The sequence below is a fragment of the Lithobates pipiens genome, unplaced genomic scaffold, assembly GCF_037356315.1.
Source record: "Lithobates pipiens isolate NorthernLeopardFrog02 unplaced genomic scaffold, aLitPip1_a1.2 Scaffold_16, whole genome shotgun sequence".
NCBI classification, from domain to species: domain Eukaryota; kingdom Metazoa; phylum Chordata; class Amphibia; order Anura; family Ranidae; genus Lithobates; species Lithobates pipiens.
Genome location: NW_027507748.1, coordinates 19,484,774 through 19,503,308, shown reverse-complemented (window position 1 = coordinate 19,503,308; position 18,535 = coordinate 19,484,774). Strand labels below are relative to the sequence as shown.

The 18,535-nt window shown below is 45.6% G+C and overlaps 1 protein-coding gene across 1 annotated transcript in view; it reads right to left on the bottom strand.

Moving 5' to 3' along the window:
• The window catches only part of LOC143981649 (uncharacterized), a 106,312-nt gene that overhangs the window by 51,502 nt on the left and 36,275 nt on the right, over positions 1 to 18,535 (bottom strand). The window contains exons 2-3 of the mRNA XM_077479643.1: positions 9,778 to 10,071; positions 9,403 to 9,470 (exon numbers count right to left, since the gene is read on the bottom strand). Of these exons, the coding sequence (XP_077335769.1) occupies positions 9,403 to 9,470; positions 9,778 to 10,071 (362 nt within the window). The remainder of the gene's footprint in view (positions 1 to 9,402; positions 9,471 to 9,777; positions 10,072 to 18,535) is intronic.

The following is an 18,535-nucleotide window of genomic DNA, read 5'->3' as shown; positions in this document are numbered from 1 at the left end:
ATGCAAATTATTAATTTTTCTTCATAAATTTTGGTCACAATTTATACTGCTACATATCTTTGGTAAAAATAACCCAAATTAGTGGATATTATTTGGTCTTTGTGAAAGTTAGAGAGTCTACAAGCTGTGGTGCGAATCGCACAAAATTGATCACATCTGATGTACTGGTGGCCTATCTCGCTTCTTGTGACCCGAACAAGTCAGGAAAGTACAAATACCCCCCCAAATGACCCCTTTTTGGAAAGTAGACATTCCAAGGTATTTAGTAAGAGGCATGGTGAGCTTTTTGATGTTGTCATTTTTTTCCCACAATTCTTTGCAAAATTAAGATTTTTCATTTTTATTTTTTTTTTTCTCCACAAAATTGTCATTGTAATAGGTTATTTCTCTCACGTGGCATGTGTATACCACAAATGACACCCCCCAAAAAATTCTGCTACTCCTCCTGAGTATTACAATACCACATGTGTGTGACTTTTTCACAGCCTGGCCACATAGAGAGGCCCAACATGCAGGGAGCGCCATCTTGTGTTCTAGGAACATAAATTACACATCTAACTTGTTGACTATTTATTACACTTTTGAAGCACCAGGACAATGACACATGACACTGATGACAGATGACACTGATACGTGGCAATGATGACACTTATACGTGGCACTGATGACAGGTGGCACTGATGACAGATGGCACTAATATGTGGCACTGATGACAGATGGCACTAATATGTGGCACTGATGACGCGTGGCACTTATACGTGGCACTGATGACAGATGGCACTAATACGTGGCACTAATATGTGCCACCGATGACGCGTGACACTGATGACAGATGGCACTGATAAGTGGCATTGATGACACGTGACACTGACAACAGATGGCACGTGACACTGACAGGTGGCACTGATGACAAATGGCACTGATACGTGGCACTGATGACAGATGGCACTATGTGGCACTGACGACACGTGGCACTGACGACACGTGGCACTGGGGGCAGGTGGCACTGGGGGCAGGTGGCACTGGGGGCAGGTGGCACTGGGGGCAGGTAGCACTGGGGTGGATGGCACTGGGGGCAGGTAGCACTGGGGTGGATGGCACTGGGGGCAGGTAGCACTGGGGTGAATGGCACTGGGGGCAGGTAGCACTGGGGCGGATGGCACTGGGGCAGATGGCACTGGGGCAGATGGCACTGGGGCAAATGGCACTGGGGCAGATGGCACTGCTGGGGGCGGATGGCACTGCTGGGGGCGGATGGCACTGCTGGGGGAGGATGGCACTTTATTTTATTTTTTTACTTTTTTTTTTATCCCACAGGCAGAACGGCTGCCGCTGCAGCCGTTCATCTCTCCCCTCTCGCACTGTCTGTGCGAGGAAGGAGAGCGGCGCTGAGAGATGATCTCATATGTTTACATATGAGATCATCTCCCATTGGACACGCCGATCACGCTGTAAACGGCCGCTGTGAATGGCCGTTTACAGCGATCTGTGTTTGCCTGTCCCCGGGGGACACGGCGAACACAGAACTGCCGCGATGCACGCCCGCGGGGGCGCGCATTGCGGAAGTAAACATCAGGCCGTCCAGGGACGACCGCCCGGACGAACGCGCCTGCTCTACGGCCGTCATTCGGCCATAGGGCGGGTGCGAGGAGGTTAAAATTGTAAAGTAATATATTTTGTGCCTCTAAAAAAAGTCTTTATTTATTGTTTTGGCTCTTAGTGACTATATATATATACAGTGCCTGATAACCATCTCCTGAAGAAGCCATTGATGTGGCAAAACATGTAAAGATTCAATTAGTCTGCTTTGTCTATGTATTGTATGGTCATTTAGGACATTTTATATCTATATACTGAGTTTAATGTTTCTAAAATAAAATTATTATATTTTTCTAAAAAATTGTTTTGTATTTCTGCACCTTTAAAATCCCAATCCTTTTAATTATTGATATACTTTTGTGAGTTATTTATTGTCTTTTTATCATTAAGGTATTTCTAATGCTACACTTAGGTGGGCGCCCTCTAGTGTTTAAAAAATTCTACAGGTTGCATGTTTTGGGTTACAGAGGAGGTCTAGGGCTAGAATTATTGTTCTCGCTCTACTGATCGCTGCAATACCTCACATGTGTGGTTTGAACACCGTTTTCATATGCGGGTGCTGCTCCCGTAATCGTTCACTTCTGCACGTGAGCTTGGCGGGACAGGAACTTTTAAAAAAAAATTCTTATTATTTATTTTACACAGTTATTTTTACACTGTCCTTTAAAAAAAATGGTGTCACTTTTAATCCTATTAGAAGAAATGTAAACATCCCTTGTAATAGAAAAAAAGCATGACAGGACCTCTTAAATGTGAGATCTGGGGGTTAAAAGGACCTCACATCTCATATTTAGACTAAAATGCAATAAAATAAAAATAATTTTATGTAATTTGTCCCTTTAAGCCCTTGTACACACGGTCGGAGATTACGTCGGAATGTTTCCTATCGGACTGTTTTGTCGGATATTCCGACTGTGTGTGGTCTCCATCGGACTGTTTCCGTCAGAATATCTGTCAGACCAAATTTCTCAACTTGTTGGAAATATTTCCCGACCAACTGGTTCGATCGGAAATACTCCGATCATGTGTAGAGAATTTTGATCGGACCAAGTGCCACGCATGCTCAGATCAAATTCCTACATCAAAGCTATTGGCTACTAGACTGAATGTAGTCCCATCATAACGAAATTACGTCATCACGTTCTGAAAGATGGGATTTTCCGACAACTTTGTCCGACCGTGTGTATGCAACAGTTTCGGACAAGATCCATTGGACAAAATCCGACGGACAAAATCTGACTGATTTGGTTGTCGGAATCTCCAACCGTGTATACAAGGGCTAAGAGCTTTGGGCGGAAGTGACAAATGGACGTCGCTTCCACCCAGCAATGGTATGGAGACTGATGGGGCCATCGTCCCCTCCCTCATCTTCATACCACACAGGGAGAAGAACCTGATTGCCTCTGCCGCTACCGGTGGCTCCGGTAAGTGGTGGAGGGTAGGGATGAGCCGAACACCCCCCGGTTCGGTTTGCACCAGAACTTTCGAACGGACCCCGCGTTCGTAACGAACGTTAGAACCCCATTGAAGTCTATGGGAATCGAACGTTCGAAATGGAAAGTGCTAATTTTAACGGCTAATATGCAAGATACTGTCCTAAAAAGGGTTTGGGGACCTGACTCCTGCCTCAGGGGACATGGGTCAATGCAAAAAAAAGTTTTAAAAATGGCCGTTTTGGCGGGAGCACTGATTTTAATGACGATTAAAGTGAAAAAAAAAAGTGAAGTATTCCTTTAAATATGGTGCCTGGGGGGTGTCTGTAGTATGCCTGTGAAGTGCCACGTGTTTCCCGTGTTTAGAACAGTCCCTGCACAAAATGACATTAAACGGAAATAACACCATTTAAAACTGCATGCGGTTTTAATGCTATATCTGGTTCCTGCAATATGGTTGAAAATCATTCAGAAAAATGGCATGGGTAGCCCTCCCTGCCCATTACCAGCCTATTTGGGTCTTGTACGCATATTAAGGGGAACCCCGTACCCATATTAAAAAAAGGAAATGCGTTTGGCCCCCAGGCCCTATATACTCAGAACAGCAGTATACAGGTGGTGCAAACAAGACAGGGACTGTGTAGGTTTGTTGTGTTAAGTTGAATCTGTTTGTAATTTTCAACTGGTACATTTTTAAAGTCTAGCTCCAGTCACAAAAACTATTTTTAAGCTGCAACCTCTGCCATATACTCTAGTTTTATTGCAGGAATTAGCCCTGCTGCAAAGCATTGCATCAAAAATTGTAATTAAACGCCCCTGTTAAACAGGGGCAGAAAAATTGGGCTGCTGGCATCACCCAGAACCAAAAATGTTCTTCCAACATATCAGCGGAGGAGGAAGAGGATAGACAATCAACATAACAGGACAGTCATTCAGCATCAGCATAGGCAGTCTTGAAGGGATGTGGTATTTCAAAAAAAATTATTCGGTTACATCAGCTTCAGGTGCTTGGTAGCTGTGGGTGATCCAAGACTGATTCATCTTGATGAAGGTCAGTCGATCAACTGATTCGGTGGACAGGCGCACCCTGTGATCGGTAACGAAGCCACCAGCAGCACTGAAGGTGCGTTTCGAAAGAACGCTGGATGCAGGACAGGCCAGTAGCTCAATTGCATACTGTGCAAGCTCTGGCCAGTGATCCATCCTCAAGACCCAGTAAGCCAGAGGATTTTCAGTGGGAAAGGTGTCCAAGTCTGACCTTGCCCCTAGGTATTCCTGCACCATGTAAATTAGACGCTGGCAATGGGTGCTGGAACCAATCATACTTTGGGGCTGCGGACTAAAAAATTGTCTGAAAGCATCAGTCAGATGGCCACCTTCTCCACCGCTCCTTCTGACTGATGCCTCAGCAACACGTTGTCCAGGACCAGGAGTTTGTGACCTCCCAGTCTCTGGGAACGCGTTGCAAAGAGCTTTCTGCAAGGCCTCCCGGAGATGTCTCATCCTCTGCTCCCTCTGCGATGGCAAGATAAGGTCGGCAACCTTACCCTTGTACCGTGGATCAAGGAGAGTGGCCAGCCAGTAATGGTCCCTCTCCTTGATCCGAAGAATACGAGGATCCTTCCGCAGGCTTTGCAGGATCAGGGAGGCCATGCAGCGTAGGTTAGCTGAGGCATTCGGTCCGGAGTCCTCTGGGTCACTAAGGACAACATGATCCGCAGCTACCTCCTCCCAGCCACGTACAAGTCCACGTGTTTCTTGGGACTGTAAATCATCCCTATAAGACTGCTGCTGCTGCTGCTGATGCTGAGTGCCAGCCTCCACCTCCATGCTGACACAATCATCCTCCTCCTCCTCTTCCTCCTCCTCACCCTCTTCCTGTGTGATGGGTGGCACAGCAGGAACACTGTCTGGATAAAGGGGGCCTTGAGAGGCAAGGAAGCCCTCCTCTTCCTGCCTCTGTTCTGCCTCAAGTGCCCTGTCCATTATTCCATGCAGCGTATGCTCCAAGAGGTGGACAAGAGGTACAGTGTCACTGATGCATGCACTGTCACTGCTCACCATCCTTGTGGCCTCCTCAAACGGTGACAGGACAGTGCATGCATCCCTGATCATGCCCCACTGGCGTGGTGAGAAAAAACCAAGCTCCCCTGACCCTGTCCTGGTGCCGTAGTCGCACAGGTACTCATTGATGGCCCTCTGCTGCGTGTGCAGCCGCTGCAGCATGGCCAATGTTGAGTTCCATCTGGTGGGCATGTCACATATAAGGCGGTTCTTGGGCAGGTTCAACTCCTTTTGGAGCTCAGCCAGCCGAGCACAGGCATTAAATGATCGGCGGAAATGCACACAGACTTTCCTGGCCTGCTTCAGGACATCTTGTAAGCCAGGGTACCTGCCCAAGAACCGCTGCACCACCAGGTTAAGGACGTGAGCTACACAGGGCACATGGGTCAGTTGTCCCTGTCGGAGGGCGGAGAGGAGGTTGGTGCCATTGTCGCAAACCACCATTCCTGGCTTAAGCTGGCGTGGCGTCAACCACCTCTCGGCCTGCCCCTGCAGAGCTGACAAAACATCCGCCCCAGTGTGGCTCCTGTCCCCCAAACAAACCAGCGCAAGCACGGCATGGCATCGTTTTGCCTGCGTACTTGCGTAGCCCCTGCAACGCCTACGGAGCACCGCTGGTTCTGAGGACAGAGCACTGGAAGAGGCCATGGAGGAAGAAGAAGAGGAGGGGGTGGAGGAGAGAGGTGTGTCACAACCAATAGTAGCATTTTGGAGGCGTGGTGGCGGAACAACCTCCAACACTACTGCACCTTGTCCTGCATCCTTCCCAGCAGCCAGAAGAGTGACCCAATGGGCCGTGAAAGACAGGTAACGTCCCTGTCCATGCCTGCTGGACCATGAGTCAGCGGTAATATGCACCTTACCGCTGACCGCCCTGTCCAGCGAGGCAAGGACATTGCCTTCCACATGCCGGTAGAGAGCCGGAATCGCCTTCCGTGAGAAAAAGTGGCGTTTGGGGACCTGCCACTGAGGAACCGCACATTGTACAAACTCACGGAAGGGGGCCGAGTCTACCAACTGAAAAGGCAGCAGTTGAAGTGCTAGCAATTTAGCCAAGCTAGCATTCAACCGCTGGGCATGTGGATGGCTGGGAGTAAACTTCTTCCGCCAGTCCAGCAGCTGGGGCAGGGACATTTGCCTGCTATAATCGGATGTGGATGTACCACTAGCAGAGTTCCCGGAAGCACTTGGCTGTGACACACCTAATTCTACACCTTCATTCCTCTCAGAGCAGGTTTCAGAGAGGACTGAAGGTCTAGTGGGGTTGGAGATGCCAGCTGATGAGGAGCAAGGAGAGGTCCGCTTTGTTCTTTGGTGTGGGTCTTTGAGGTACGCTTGCCAACGAGCTGCATGGCAGGTCAACATATGTCTGGTCAAGCATGTGGTGCCCAAGCGGCTGATGTTTTGGCCACGTGAGATACGCTTGAGACATATGTTGCAAATAGCAGCGGTGCGATCTGATGCACTTGTCTCAAAAAAGGCCCACACCAAAGAACTTTTAGAATAACGCGCAGAGGAAGCGCTCTGCGCAGGCGGAGCTCTGCGGTGTGATTCAGTCGGTGTGCTGCCCCTAAGCTGGCCCCCGGAGGGCATCCTGCCTCGTTGGACATGTTCCTCCTCCTCCTTCTCCTCCTCCTCCTCCCTCCTTCCAGGAACCCACGTGGAGTCAGTGCCCTCATCATCCCCTCCCTCTTCATCGCTGTAGCAAACCTGGCAGTATGCTGCAGCTTGTGGAACATGACTGCCAGATTGCTGTCCTTCTTGAGCACCCCCTCTCTCTGCGCTCACGCTACTGCCTTCCTCTAGATGAGTGTCATCATCAGAGCCCACCAAACACTGGGCATCCTCCTGGAGCATGTACCCAACACTGTGCTCAAAGAGTTCAGGAGACTCCTCAGGAGACTCCTCAGGAGGACGTGGTGGGTCTAGGGAAGGAGTCACTGATGATGACATTGAGAGGAGGGAAGACGATGCGTTGGCAGCTGCTTTGCTACTACCCTGAGACTGGGTGAGAGAGGATGAGGAGGATGAAGAGGGCTTGGTCATCCACTCTACCAAGTCGTTGGCATGTTGCGGTTCAACATGTCCAGCTGCAGAAAAGAAGGATAAGCATGTCCCATGGACACATGCTGATGACAATGCACCGCGTCCACGACCAGCACTGTTGTCTCTAGACACAGAGCCTGCTTGCCCTCTTTTATCGGCTCGCGCCTGTCTGCCTCTCCTTGCTGGCCTTCCAGACATGGTAATGGCCTGAAGGGAGTTGGGTAAAACAGTAGTTGGGTAGTTTATATTGTGCTGGAGGCACACAACACCCACTAACTCCTGCAGATGCCTTTTTTATAGAACAGCAGAGATAAAGGGGTATATACAGATGTATACTGTGCTGTGCTGGAAGCACACACAACTTCCAATAACTCCTGCAGATGACAATTGGGCCCAAATAGAGAACAGCTATGTAGGTGGATTATAGCGGTATGTACTGGGTACAGAGCACGCAGACAGCACGCACTATCTCCTGACACTACTGACTGCAAGCGCTATTATTAAAGATGGACCACTAGCTATATAGGTGAGGTGAATATCACGGTGTATACTGCGGTCAGGGCACGCAGACAATAACCAGAAAACAGCAGAGTTAAAGGGGTATATACAGATGTATACTGTGCTGTGCTGTGCTGGAAGCACACACAACTTCCAATAACTCCTGCAGATGGCAATTGGGCTCAAATAGAGAACAGCTATGTAGGTGGATATAGTGGTATGTACTGGGTACAGAGCACGCAGACAGCACGCACTATCTCCTAACACTACTGACAGCAAGCTCTATTATTAAAGCTAGATCACTAGCTATATAGGTGAGGTGAATATAGTGGTGTATACTGCGGTCAGGGCACAGACAATAACCACTACACAAGAGCAAGATAGGAAATCAGCCAAAAACGATCGGTGTGTAACTGTGTTGAAGGTACACAGAACACCCACTGCTTCAGATGCTAACTAACACACTACACGAGGCCGCCTCAAAGGCGGCCTTATATAGTGTGGGGCGTGCACTACACAGCCTGAGCTATGATTGGCCACAGGCAGGATGCCTGTGGCCAACCATGGCTCTCCTCGCTGCTGGCGCTGCGATTGGCCAAGCATGCGGGGTCACCGTGCATGCTTGGCCAATCATGAGCCAGCAATGCACTGCGCCATCGCAGTGCATTGTGGGCCACACAAATTTTGCCGCGAACGGCCCAAACGTTCGGAATTCGGCGAACGCCCGAACGACGAATGTTCGAGTCGAACTTACGTTCGACTCGAACACGAAGCTCATCCCTAGTGGAGGGCACCGGAGCGCGCCGGTAGGGGGGGGCCCTCTCCTACTGCCGATAAAATTGATCTCACAGCGAATCTGCCACAGAGATCCCTATTATCGGAAACCAGACCACCCATCAAAAAAGATGATATCGGGGCTTATGGTAGCTAGCTGCTGCCATAACAACGATACTCCTCTTCAAAGTAGCGACGTAAAACGATGTTAGGCGGTCCGGAAGTGTAGGGAAAGTGTAAAAAGAAAAAAAATTTAATAAAAATAAAAATTAGAAAATTAAAGTGCCCCCGTCCCCGCGAGCTTGCACACAGAAGCGAACGCATACGTACATCACATCCACATATGTAAACGGCGTTCAATCCACAGATGTGCGGTATCCCCGTGAACGTTACAGTGAGAGCAACAGTTCTATCCCAAGACCTTCTGTATAACTCTAAACATGTAACCTGTAAACATTTTTAAAATGCTGCCTATGGAGATTTTTGAGTACAGAAGTTTGGCGCCATTCCACGAGCATGCGCAATTTTCAAGCAAGACATGTTAGGTATCTATTTACTCTGCGTAACATCATCTTTCACATTATATTTTTAAAAAATGGGCTAACTTTAGTGTTTTGTTTTTTTAATTCATGAAACCTTATCCCCCCCCCCCCCCCAAAAAAAAAAACACTTTGAAAAATTGCTGCCCAAATACCGTGTGACATAAAAAGTTGCAATGACCACCATTTTATTCTCTGGGGTCTCTGCAAAAAAAAAAACATATATAATGTTTGGGGGTTAATTTTCTAGCAAAACAATGATGATTTTTACATGTAGGAGTGAAGTGCTAGAATTGGCCCAGATGGGAAATGGTTAATTAGTCCATAGTACATTCAATGTTAGCTCTCAGTCAGCAGGCGAAAATAAGAAATCTGTATCTGGATCCACTGATCAACTACTCTCATTATTAATGTAGTGGTATAATTCAGAGAAAGGGAAGATCACTCACCATCAGCACTACCAGCATTACTGTGACAATGGAACCGATTATGAGACTCTTTCTATATGGATCAGAATCTGTGAAAGAGAAATGCAATGTACACACAATGTATACGATTCACATACAGATATGATAAATATACAATGTATACAATTTATAAACACATATAATAACTATACAATGTATCGGTTTGTATGGTTGGTGGTCATGTGACATCTCACCTGTATGATCCTCCATCAGGAGAGCAGAGAAGAGACAACAAGACACAATGTTACTATTCTGTGTCACCCTCCCACTATGACCCCCAGAGAAGAGGAGACAGGACCCCAATCTATAACACCCCCATACATGGAATATAACATGACCCCCCATAGTCACCAATACCTTCTGTTTCCAGCATTCTGATGAACTGAGTCTCATTGATTAGCCGGTATTCCCGGATCTCCTCACTGACCGGGTTTGTGATCCTGACCCGGAATGTCCTCTCGGCGTCGTCTCTCTGCACACTGGGGATAATCAGCGTCCTATTGTCATCTATCAGCCGGTATCTTTCAGGGATCGGCTCCCCGTCCACCTCCCAGGTCACATAGCTCTCTTCTCCAGAGGACTGGATGATCACAGCCATCTCCTCACCCAGCCGGCTGAAGTTACTGGTAATGTTGGAGATGAGAACCGAATCTGGAAATATCAGGACAGTCACCTCAGTCATAGATCACCAACACAGAGCCCAGATACATGGAATAGATTACAAACAAATAACAATAATAGGCAGCGCACATAATATGCATAAGCATGAAAATATAGACCATATACCTATGTGCAATCTTGAAATAGTAAATAAATCCACCAATGTGTATCACTCAGTACTCCACGGCACAATCCCACCACCTACTGGACTAAAACTCACAGCATCAGAAAGACCATCTGTATAAAGGCAAGTCAAAATGCAGTTTGTTATCTCCTCTCCGTGGAAAAAAATTTTTTGTCTAACTCTGGTATTTAATTCTGTATATTGTATAAAAGGATATATTATTGACAAATCTTGGTTTTTGTACCAACACCCATTAAGGGGTCTATTTATAAAATAAAAATGCATAGCCATTCTTTAGTGAATCTGCATGTACATTTACTGTGTGTGAATCAGGGAAATATACAATTTTCTTTAGTCTATTTTCTTTTCTGAACAAATGTTCTTTTATTATAAGCAGTAAGAAAATGCTGCATTATGGCCAGAAGATGGCACTGCAGAGCAAAGGTTATCTTTTTTTTTATTTATTTTTTTATCAAAAGTTTTTTATTAATAAATTGCTTATTCAATGCATACAATAATTGCAACCTGTATGTAAAAGAGTATACATATTGAACAGATTGTATTGAACATCCGTAGAGCATGAGCAATGACAGAAGATAAGACAGATATTGTGATTTAAAAAAAAAAAAAACACCAACTACCACTTTCTCTCCAATGTGTTATAACAATATTAGACACTTCTTCAGCCAACAGATTATGTGGATTCTAGTGCTTTAACTTTGAATCATGACCTAACCTGTTTCTCTTACCTCTTTCCCTCTCTCCCCTCCCCCATAACAGTGGTGGGTCTCTACTGAAGGAGTCTGTCTATCACCAATTGTGGTGGGGCAAGGCTGGGATCATCCAGCCATGGTTGCCAAATAAGATTGAATTTTCTCACAGCTTTCCTGAGAAGAAGTGAATTCACATAAGTAATCAATTTTTTTTTTTTTTTATTATTTGGTTCCAGCTCCCATCAACACCCATAAAGAAAGGCACCGCATCCCAATTAGAAATATTTTATGTAATTGGAAAGACCAAGAGGGGGATTTTTACTCTGCATAATTTCAAATTAGAAAATGAGGAGAAAAGGGAAGTACATGAAAGTATAAAAACAATTATTTTATTACAATGCAATAAAAATAACACATGGCAGTGTGTTACGTAGACGTCTACATATACAGTGTTACATATAATAACTGGTCTAAAAAGCAAACGAGTTGGGGTGCTTGTAATCGACTATCCCAACATGTTTTGCAATAGCTTCCTCAGGGGATATACAAGCTAGTAATAAATAACATCAAAAACTGACAGTCAATAACAGTCATCACAGTACACATCGATTAAATACATCCATAGCACAGCTTAAATACATAGCTAAATAATGCAACCCTCCACGCCTAGAATTCCAAAGGAGTGCTTACCCTCCCTCCAATCCAATATCCTATGCAGGAGGTACCAGTCTTGATGTACAGGAGAGTGTGCAGGACCCCGTATCCGACAGTGAGACAACCAGCAAAAGAGGGCACAGACGGGAGCAAGTCTGGACAGTGATAAAAAAAATGCATGAGATGCACTAGCGGAATAGGATATGTAATATCAAATGGTGAAAATAAATTATAATAGAAATTAATTATAAATGTCCTCCAACACGAAGAAAGGGCAAAAGGCCTTCATAAATATAAATAAATGAATATGTCCGGGCAATAATAATTACGTGAGATGTACTGAATGCCATATACAGACCAAATTATATCCAAAAAATGAATAAATAGTATCCAAATTACGTAAATATTTTCGTTATTACTTACTGATGCAAAGTGTGGTATAAGGCTGGATAGAGACAGCCTTAAAGTGGTATATTATGGTTACAGTCCAGCCTTATACCACACTTTGCATCAGTAAGTAATAACGAAAATATTTACGTAATTTGGATACTATTTATTCATTTTTTTGTATGTAATTTGGTCTGTATATGGCATACAATACATCTCACGTAATTATTATTGTCCAGACATATTAATTTATTTATATTCATGAAGGCCTTTTGCCCTTTCTTCGTGTTGGAGGACATTTATAATTAATTTCTATTCTCATTTATTTTCACCATTTGATATTACATATCCTATTCCGCTAGTGCATCTCATGCATTTTTTTATCACTGTCCAGACTTGCTCCCGTCTGTGCCCTCTTTTGCTGGTTGTCTCACTGTCGGATACGGGGTCCTGCACACTCTCCTGTACATCGAGACTGGTACCTCCTGCATAGGATATTGGATTGGAGGGAGGGTAAGCACTCCTTTGGAATTCTAGGCGTGGAGGGTTGCATTATTTAGCTATGTATTTAAGCTGTTCTATGGATGTATTTAATCAATGTGTACTGTGCTGACTGTTATTGACTGTCAGTTTTTGATGTTATTTATTACTAGCTTGTATATCCCCTGAGGAAGCTATTGCGAAACATGTTGGGATAGTCGATTACAAGCACCCCAACTCGTTTGCTTTTTGGACCAGTTATTATATGTAACGCTGTATATGTAGACGTCTACGTAACACACTGCCATGTGTTATTTTTATTGCATTGTAATAAAATAATTGTTTTTATATTTGCATGTACTTCTCTTTTCTCCTCATTTTCTAATTTGAAATTATGCACAGTAAAAATCCCCCTCTTGGTCTTTCCAATTACATAAAATATAAGTAATCCATTGTTTCCCTGTGGGGACTGTAGATGCCATCCAATATCTAGCTATAAGTTTCCTAGCCAGTTACAGCAGTCTGGTTATTGTGTAATACATTCCCTTTGGGCAGGGGCCGACTGACCATTGGGCCACTCGGGCACTGCCCGAGGGCCCCATACCACTAGGGGGCCCCATCAGGGTTGCCAGCCTTAGTAAACACAGGGACAGTATGTAAAAATCTGTGTTTTTTTTACATCTGTCTCTGAAATGTCCCTTACCAACATCCTTTTGGTCTAAAAATTCTGAGATTATAGCTGCCCCACCTCTCCAGTACCTTCTCAGCCAATAGAAACAAGTCTGTGTATACTGTGTGATTGTATACTGTGTGTGTGTGTTTGTGTCTACTGTGTGGCCCCATAATCTCTGATTGCCTGGGGGCCCCATAATCTCCTATTGCCTGGGGGCCCCCTGAGTTGTCAGTCCGCCCCTGCCTTTGGGTACATCTCTTCTTGAATTGCCCCTAGTAGGTATACCGGGGGGGTTCAGGGGTACAGTAATCTGAGTCAATCTAGAGATACATTGGGATACCTCCGCCCAGTATCGGTGGAGTTTGGGGCATCTCCAAAGCAGCTATATAAAGTCCCCCTGATGTACTTTACATTTTGGACATAGGGGAGAGTCTCTCTTGCCCCAACCATGGAGTTGTATAGGTGTTCTATGTAAAGTAAACAATTGCGAAAGTTTATGAGAGGCTGAGACAGATATTGCAGGTATCGATTCCAAAGCCATGTCCCATTGATCCCCATCTATATCTCCAATGTCTTCCACCCATCTAGTTCTACATTTAAAAGAGGAGTGATCTTGGACAGATGACAACAACTCTGCATATATTTTAGATATCAGTCCCTTCCGGGTGTCTGACCGGAGGACTTCCATCAGCAAAGAAGAGGATGATACAACTAAGGAGTGCGTTTGTTGATGCGCATGTCTAAGTTGGAGATATTTATAAAAGCCCCTTCAGGTGAGCTGGAATTCCGTGCATAACTGTTCATACGTTTTCAGGACGGTCCCCTCATAGAGCTGTGGGAAGAACCATATCCCCTTCTGTCTCCAGGGAGAGAACCCTTGTAATTCAAGGAGTTCCGGGTATCTGGGATTGTTCCACAAAGCTTTAAAGGGCAATGGGCCCATAATGGTCAACGCTTTTTGAAATTCCCTCCATACCTTCCTGAGGAGATCGCCGGTTGGGGCTGAGGGTGGAATGCTCGGTAGATCCATCTCCATATGGGATGCAGCCTTCAGTGCGGGGTAAGACATAGTCACTAATTTAGCTACGGGTCCCTCGCCTGCATCCTGTCCCCATCCCACCAGTTGTTGAATTTGTGAGGCTATGAAATACATTTTGGAATGTGGTACTGCCAGTCCTCCCTGATCCTTCCCATATTGTACCGTGGTCAAACTAATTCTAGCCTTTTTTTTCCATATTAAATCTCTCATTAAAGAATCAATGCGTTTGAACCATTTATATAAAATCTACATAGGTGAATTGTAAAACCCATATAAGAGTTGCGGTGCCCAAACCATTTTAATTAGGTTCACTCTGCCCACCACCGATAGGAGAAACTTACACAAACGAGTACATTTGATTTTCTGTCTGTCCAGTAGTGGGTCCAAATTCAACCGAAGATAATCAATCGGGTCTGGGGTAACCCCCACCTCCAAGTATTTGAAGCTATTTGATATGGTAATTTAAAAGGTTATCTTTATTTGCTAATCCCCTATACCACCTAGATCAGTGGTCTCCAAACTTTCTAAACAAAGGGCCAGTTTACTGTCCTTCCGACTTTAAGCGGGATGGACTATGGCCAGTGGGAATAGAAAATACTCTTGCATCTAGTGGGAGTAAATAGTAATAATAATAATCTTTGGTGTCAGTGGGTGGAACAGTGCCCCATTGTTGGTGTCAGTGGGAGGAAAAGTGCCCCATTGTTGGTGTTAATCAAAGGAATTGTGCCCTATTGTTGGTGTCAGTGGATGGAATAGTGCCTCAAAGGCCAGATAAAGTCAGGGAAAGGGCCACATCTGGCCCCAAGGGTCACAGTTTGAAGACCGCTGATCTAGAGTTCTTTAGAATTGCTTCATTGTATCTCTTGTTACAAAGATGTATGAATTTAATATGCTGAAAAGCTCCATCTATTGGCCATAATATGCTAGTTTACTACTGCTAATAATGAAGTAGCTAAAAAAAAAAAATCATACAGAATGAATGTACATACATCTTCACTAGAGGAATGGCTATGCATTTATTTTAATGAACCATCAAGTATGTAATGCTCTGGGGGGGGGTGGGACCGGATGTCCGTGTGAGAGGACACTTCAACTGAGAGCTCTGGCTCCCTAGGCTCTCTATCCGGCTCAATCCTTTGCCTATCTTTGCCATCCTGCCTAGCTACTGGCTGCCACTGCTGGGGGAACCCTTCCTTGACCCATCCATGCCCTGCAAGAGGAAATCCAGCAAGAAACAGCCTCCTCCTAAGTGCTGTAACTCACCGGCTGGACATCACACGGCGGCCATCTTGCCTTCTCCCTTTGCCACACTCATGGAGCTGCAGCAGACCCATCCAGTGGATCGTGGCCATGACGCACCTGATACACCTCTGGGCACAGCTGACCAGAGCCCTGGCACATGTCGGCCTGCTTCTCAGGGCGAGACATCCATGGCCACCATCCTGGCAGCCAGTGATGCTAGCAGATCCTCCCTCATGAGCCGCATTGACTCTCTGGCCCTGAAATGCAGTCTAATCCGAAACAATACGGACAAATTCTGGGGGTGGATGGTGGAGGCAGAGTCTATAATTTCTGTGGTGGAGGATGCCTCGGCTACCTCTGCGTGCACCATTGCAGACCTGCAACGCACGGTAAAAATGGTCACGGATCGCTCTGAAGACGCAGAGAACAGACTCCGCTGGAATAATATCCGGGTGGTTGGCCTGCCTGAGGGAGCTGAGGGGGATAGCCTGGCCTCCTTCGCTGAAGATTTCTTTAAACAAATCCTGCATCTTACACAGGTTTCCTCAGCCTACATAGTGGAACGCACGCACAGGGTCCCGAGTGGGCCTAGATGGGTGGGAATGCCTCCAAGGCCTTTCTTGGTGAAATTCCTCAATTTCTGGGATCGGGACCTTATCCTTGCCGCTGCCAGAAAGAAGTATGAGAACACCAACATCCACCTGTTCCCTGGTTTTTCTCCTGAGATTCAACGTCGCAGGCATTCGTTTGTGGATGTCCGCAAACGCCCCAGGGAGAAGGGGTGCACATACAGTATGCTGTATCCAAGCAAGTTTTGAGTTTTGCATCAAGGTACTGTTAATTTTTTTCTTACCCCTTCAGAGGCTGCTGACTGGCTGGACTCCTTATGCCGCGTACACATGACCGGAGTTTCCGGCAGAAAAGGTCAGACGGAATCATTCCGTCGGATATTCCGATTGTGCGTGGAATGATCCGATCATTTTTCACAAAAAAAATCAGATGAACCTAGAAATAGAACATGTTTCAAATCTTTCCAATGGAATCAATTCCTATCGTGAAAGCCGTTCGTCTGCATGCTGGTCCGTCGGACCAAATATGACGCAAGGGAAGCTATTGGCTATTGAACTTCCTATTCTAGTCCTGTCGTGCGACATCACATTCAAAAACGAACAGACTTTGGTGTGTTTATGTGTGGGCAAGTCAGTTAGTTCGTAACTCCACCGGAACTCTGTCAGAACTCTGTCGGGAAGACTGTTGGACCTTTTCTGCCGGAAAGTCTGGTCGTGTGTACGTGGCGTTAGGATGATTTCTACTCATGCAAGTGTGATTGGTCCTGGTGGAGTCTTTCCCTGGCTTCCCACTAGCCTATTGTGCTTATTTCCCCCCCTTGATCTTCGTCCATCTGATTTTTTTGTCCCCCTTTTTTTGTATTATTTTTTCCTTTAATTAACAAAACAAGAAAAACATGTAGGTCCTAGGGGTCAGATACAAATATTTGTATGACTCTAGTCTATCATTGGGACTTACACAGAATCCTATATAAGCTCGGGTATAGGGAGCCGAGGGATGCAGGGTCAGCTGAATTTTTCCCTTTTGCTTTTCTCTCCCCCCTACTACTGGTCTGGCCAACCCCCTTTTTGGTTGTCCTAGGCTGGACTGTTACTAAGGGTCTTGTTCTATTTTTGGGTATAGAGTCCAGTGGCACAGATTTTTTGTTTTTTGGTTCGCACATGCTACTGGGACAGGGAGTTATGTTTAATGAACTATGTTGTGTTTTTTTTCTTTTTGTATCGCTATTGTTTTTAGCACTACAACAGCCCTTTTAGAGATGGTGAGAGGGAGTGTCTTTTCAGCTCCTACACTGTACCTATGTGTAAGGGTTAACTGTGAAGGGTTGTACACTACACACCACTGTAAGTGGCAATGTATGACTCCTGGATCCTTCGCTGTGATTAGGCCCCATCTTGTCACATCTTTTGGTATTGCACTCATGGGTACACACACACACACACACACACACACACACACACACACAGGTTAAACTTGTCTCCTGGAATGTCAGGGGATTGAATTCTAAAAGAGCCCTTGTTTTTAAATATTTACAAACTCACCGCCCGCACATCATTTTTCTCCAAGAAACACACCTTATGGGTAATAAAATTTTAGCCCTGAAGCACCCCTGGATACGGCGAGCTGTACATGCCACGGGAGTTACCATACTCCTGCACAAATCCTTGCCTTGTCATATAGCAGAGGTTGTTACAGATCCAGATGGGAGGTATGCTATGGTAGTGTTGGAAATGCCGCATAGCACTAGTGAATGTATATATCCCACCCTCTTTCTTCAGCAAGCTTATCTATATAATGTTAGACAAACTGTCTGCATTGGCTCCAATGAAAATCCTACTGGCTGGAGACTTCAATAATATCCTTGATTACACACTAGATACCTCAAACTCACAATGTGCACAGAATCTGGAGCTGGTTCATTGGGCCGCTTCTGCTGGGCTGACAGAATTTTGGAGTTGGAAGCACCGGAATCTCAGAAGCTACTCTCATCTGTCTTTGGGACATGCTTCCTCCTCCAAAATGACCTGGCATTTGCCTCATCTGACTTACTGCCATCGATATTGGAGGCCTCATATTTGCCAGGGGGTCTGTTTGATCATTCTCCACTCCAGGTTGTGTTGCGCTTGGCGGGTCTTTAGTCCTCAGGTGCTTGGCGGCTATCACCAGAGTGGGTATGTGATTCGTTTGTGGCTTGTACCATCCAGACACCATTACAGTCTTATTGGCAGATTAATGAGGGCTCCTCATCTGCACAGTTAACCTGGGATGCTTTTAAAGTGACTATTAGAGGCGAGTACATTTCGGCCATTAAGGCCGCTAGAACTCAATATAGCCACGATACTGAGATACTACAGGAGAAGGAGCAGGTATGCGCCCAGACATATGCTGACAATCCATCATCTGCTTCACTGGCAGACCTGCGCCAAGCCAGAAGGGAGCTCCATGTACACTATAAAGACATGACAAAAAAAGCTAGTACACTTATGATGGAGCGGGTATTTGAACGGGGGGACAAGAATGGACGTTTGCTGGCCATGCTGGTGGCTGATAGCTTTGTATCCACTGTTGTCTCT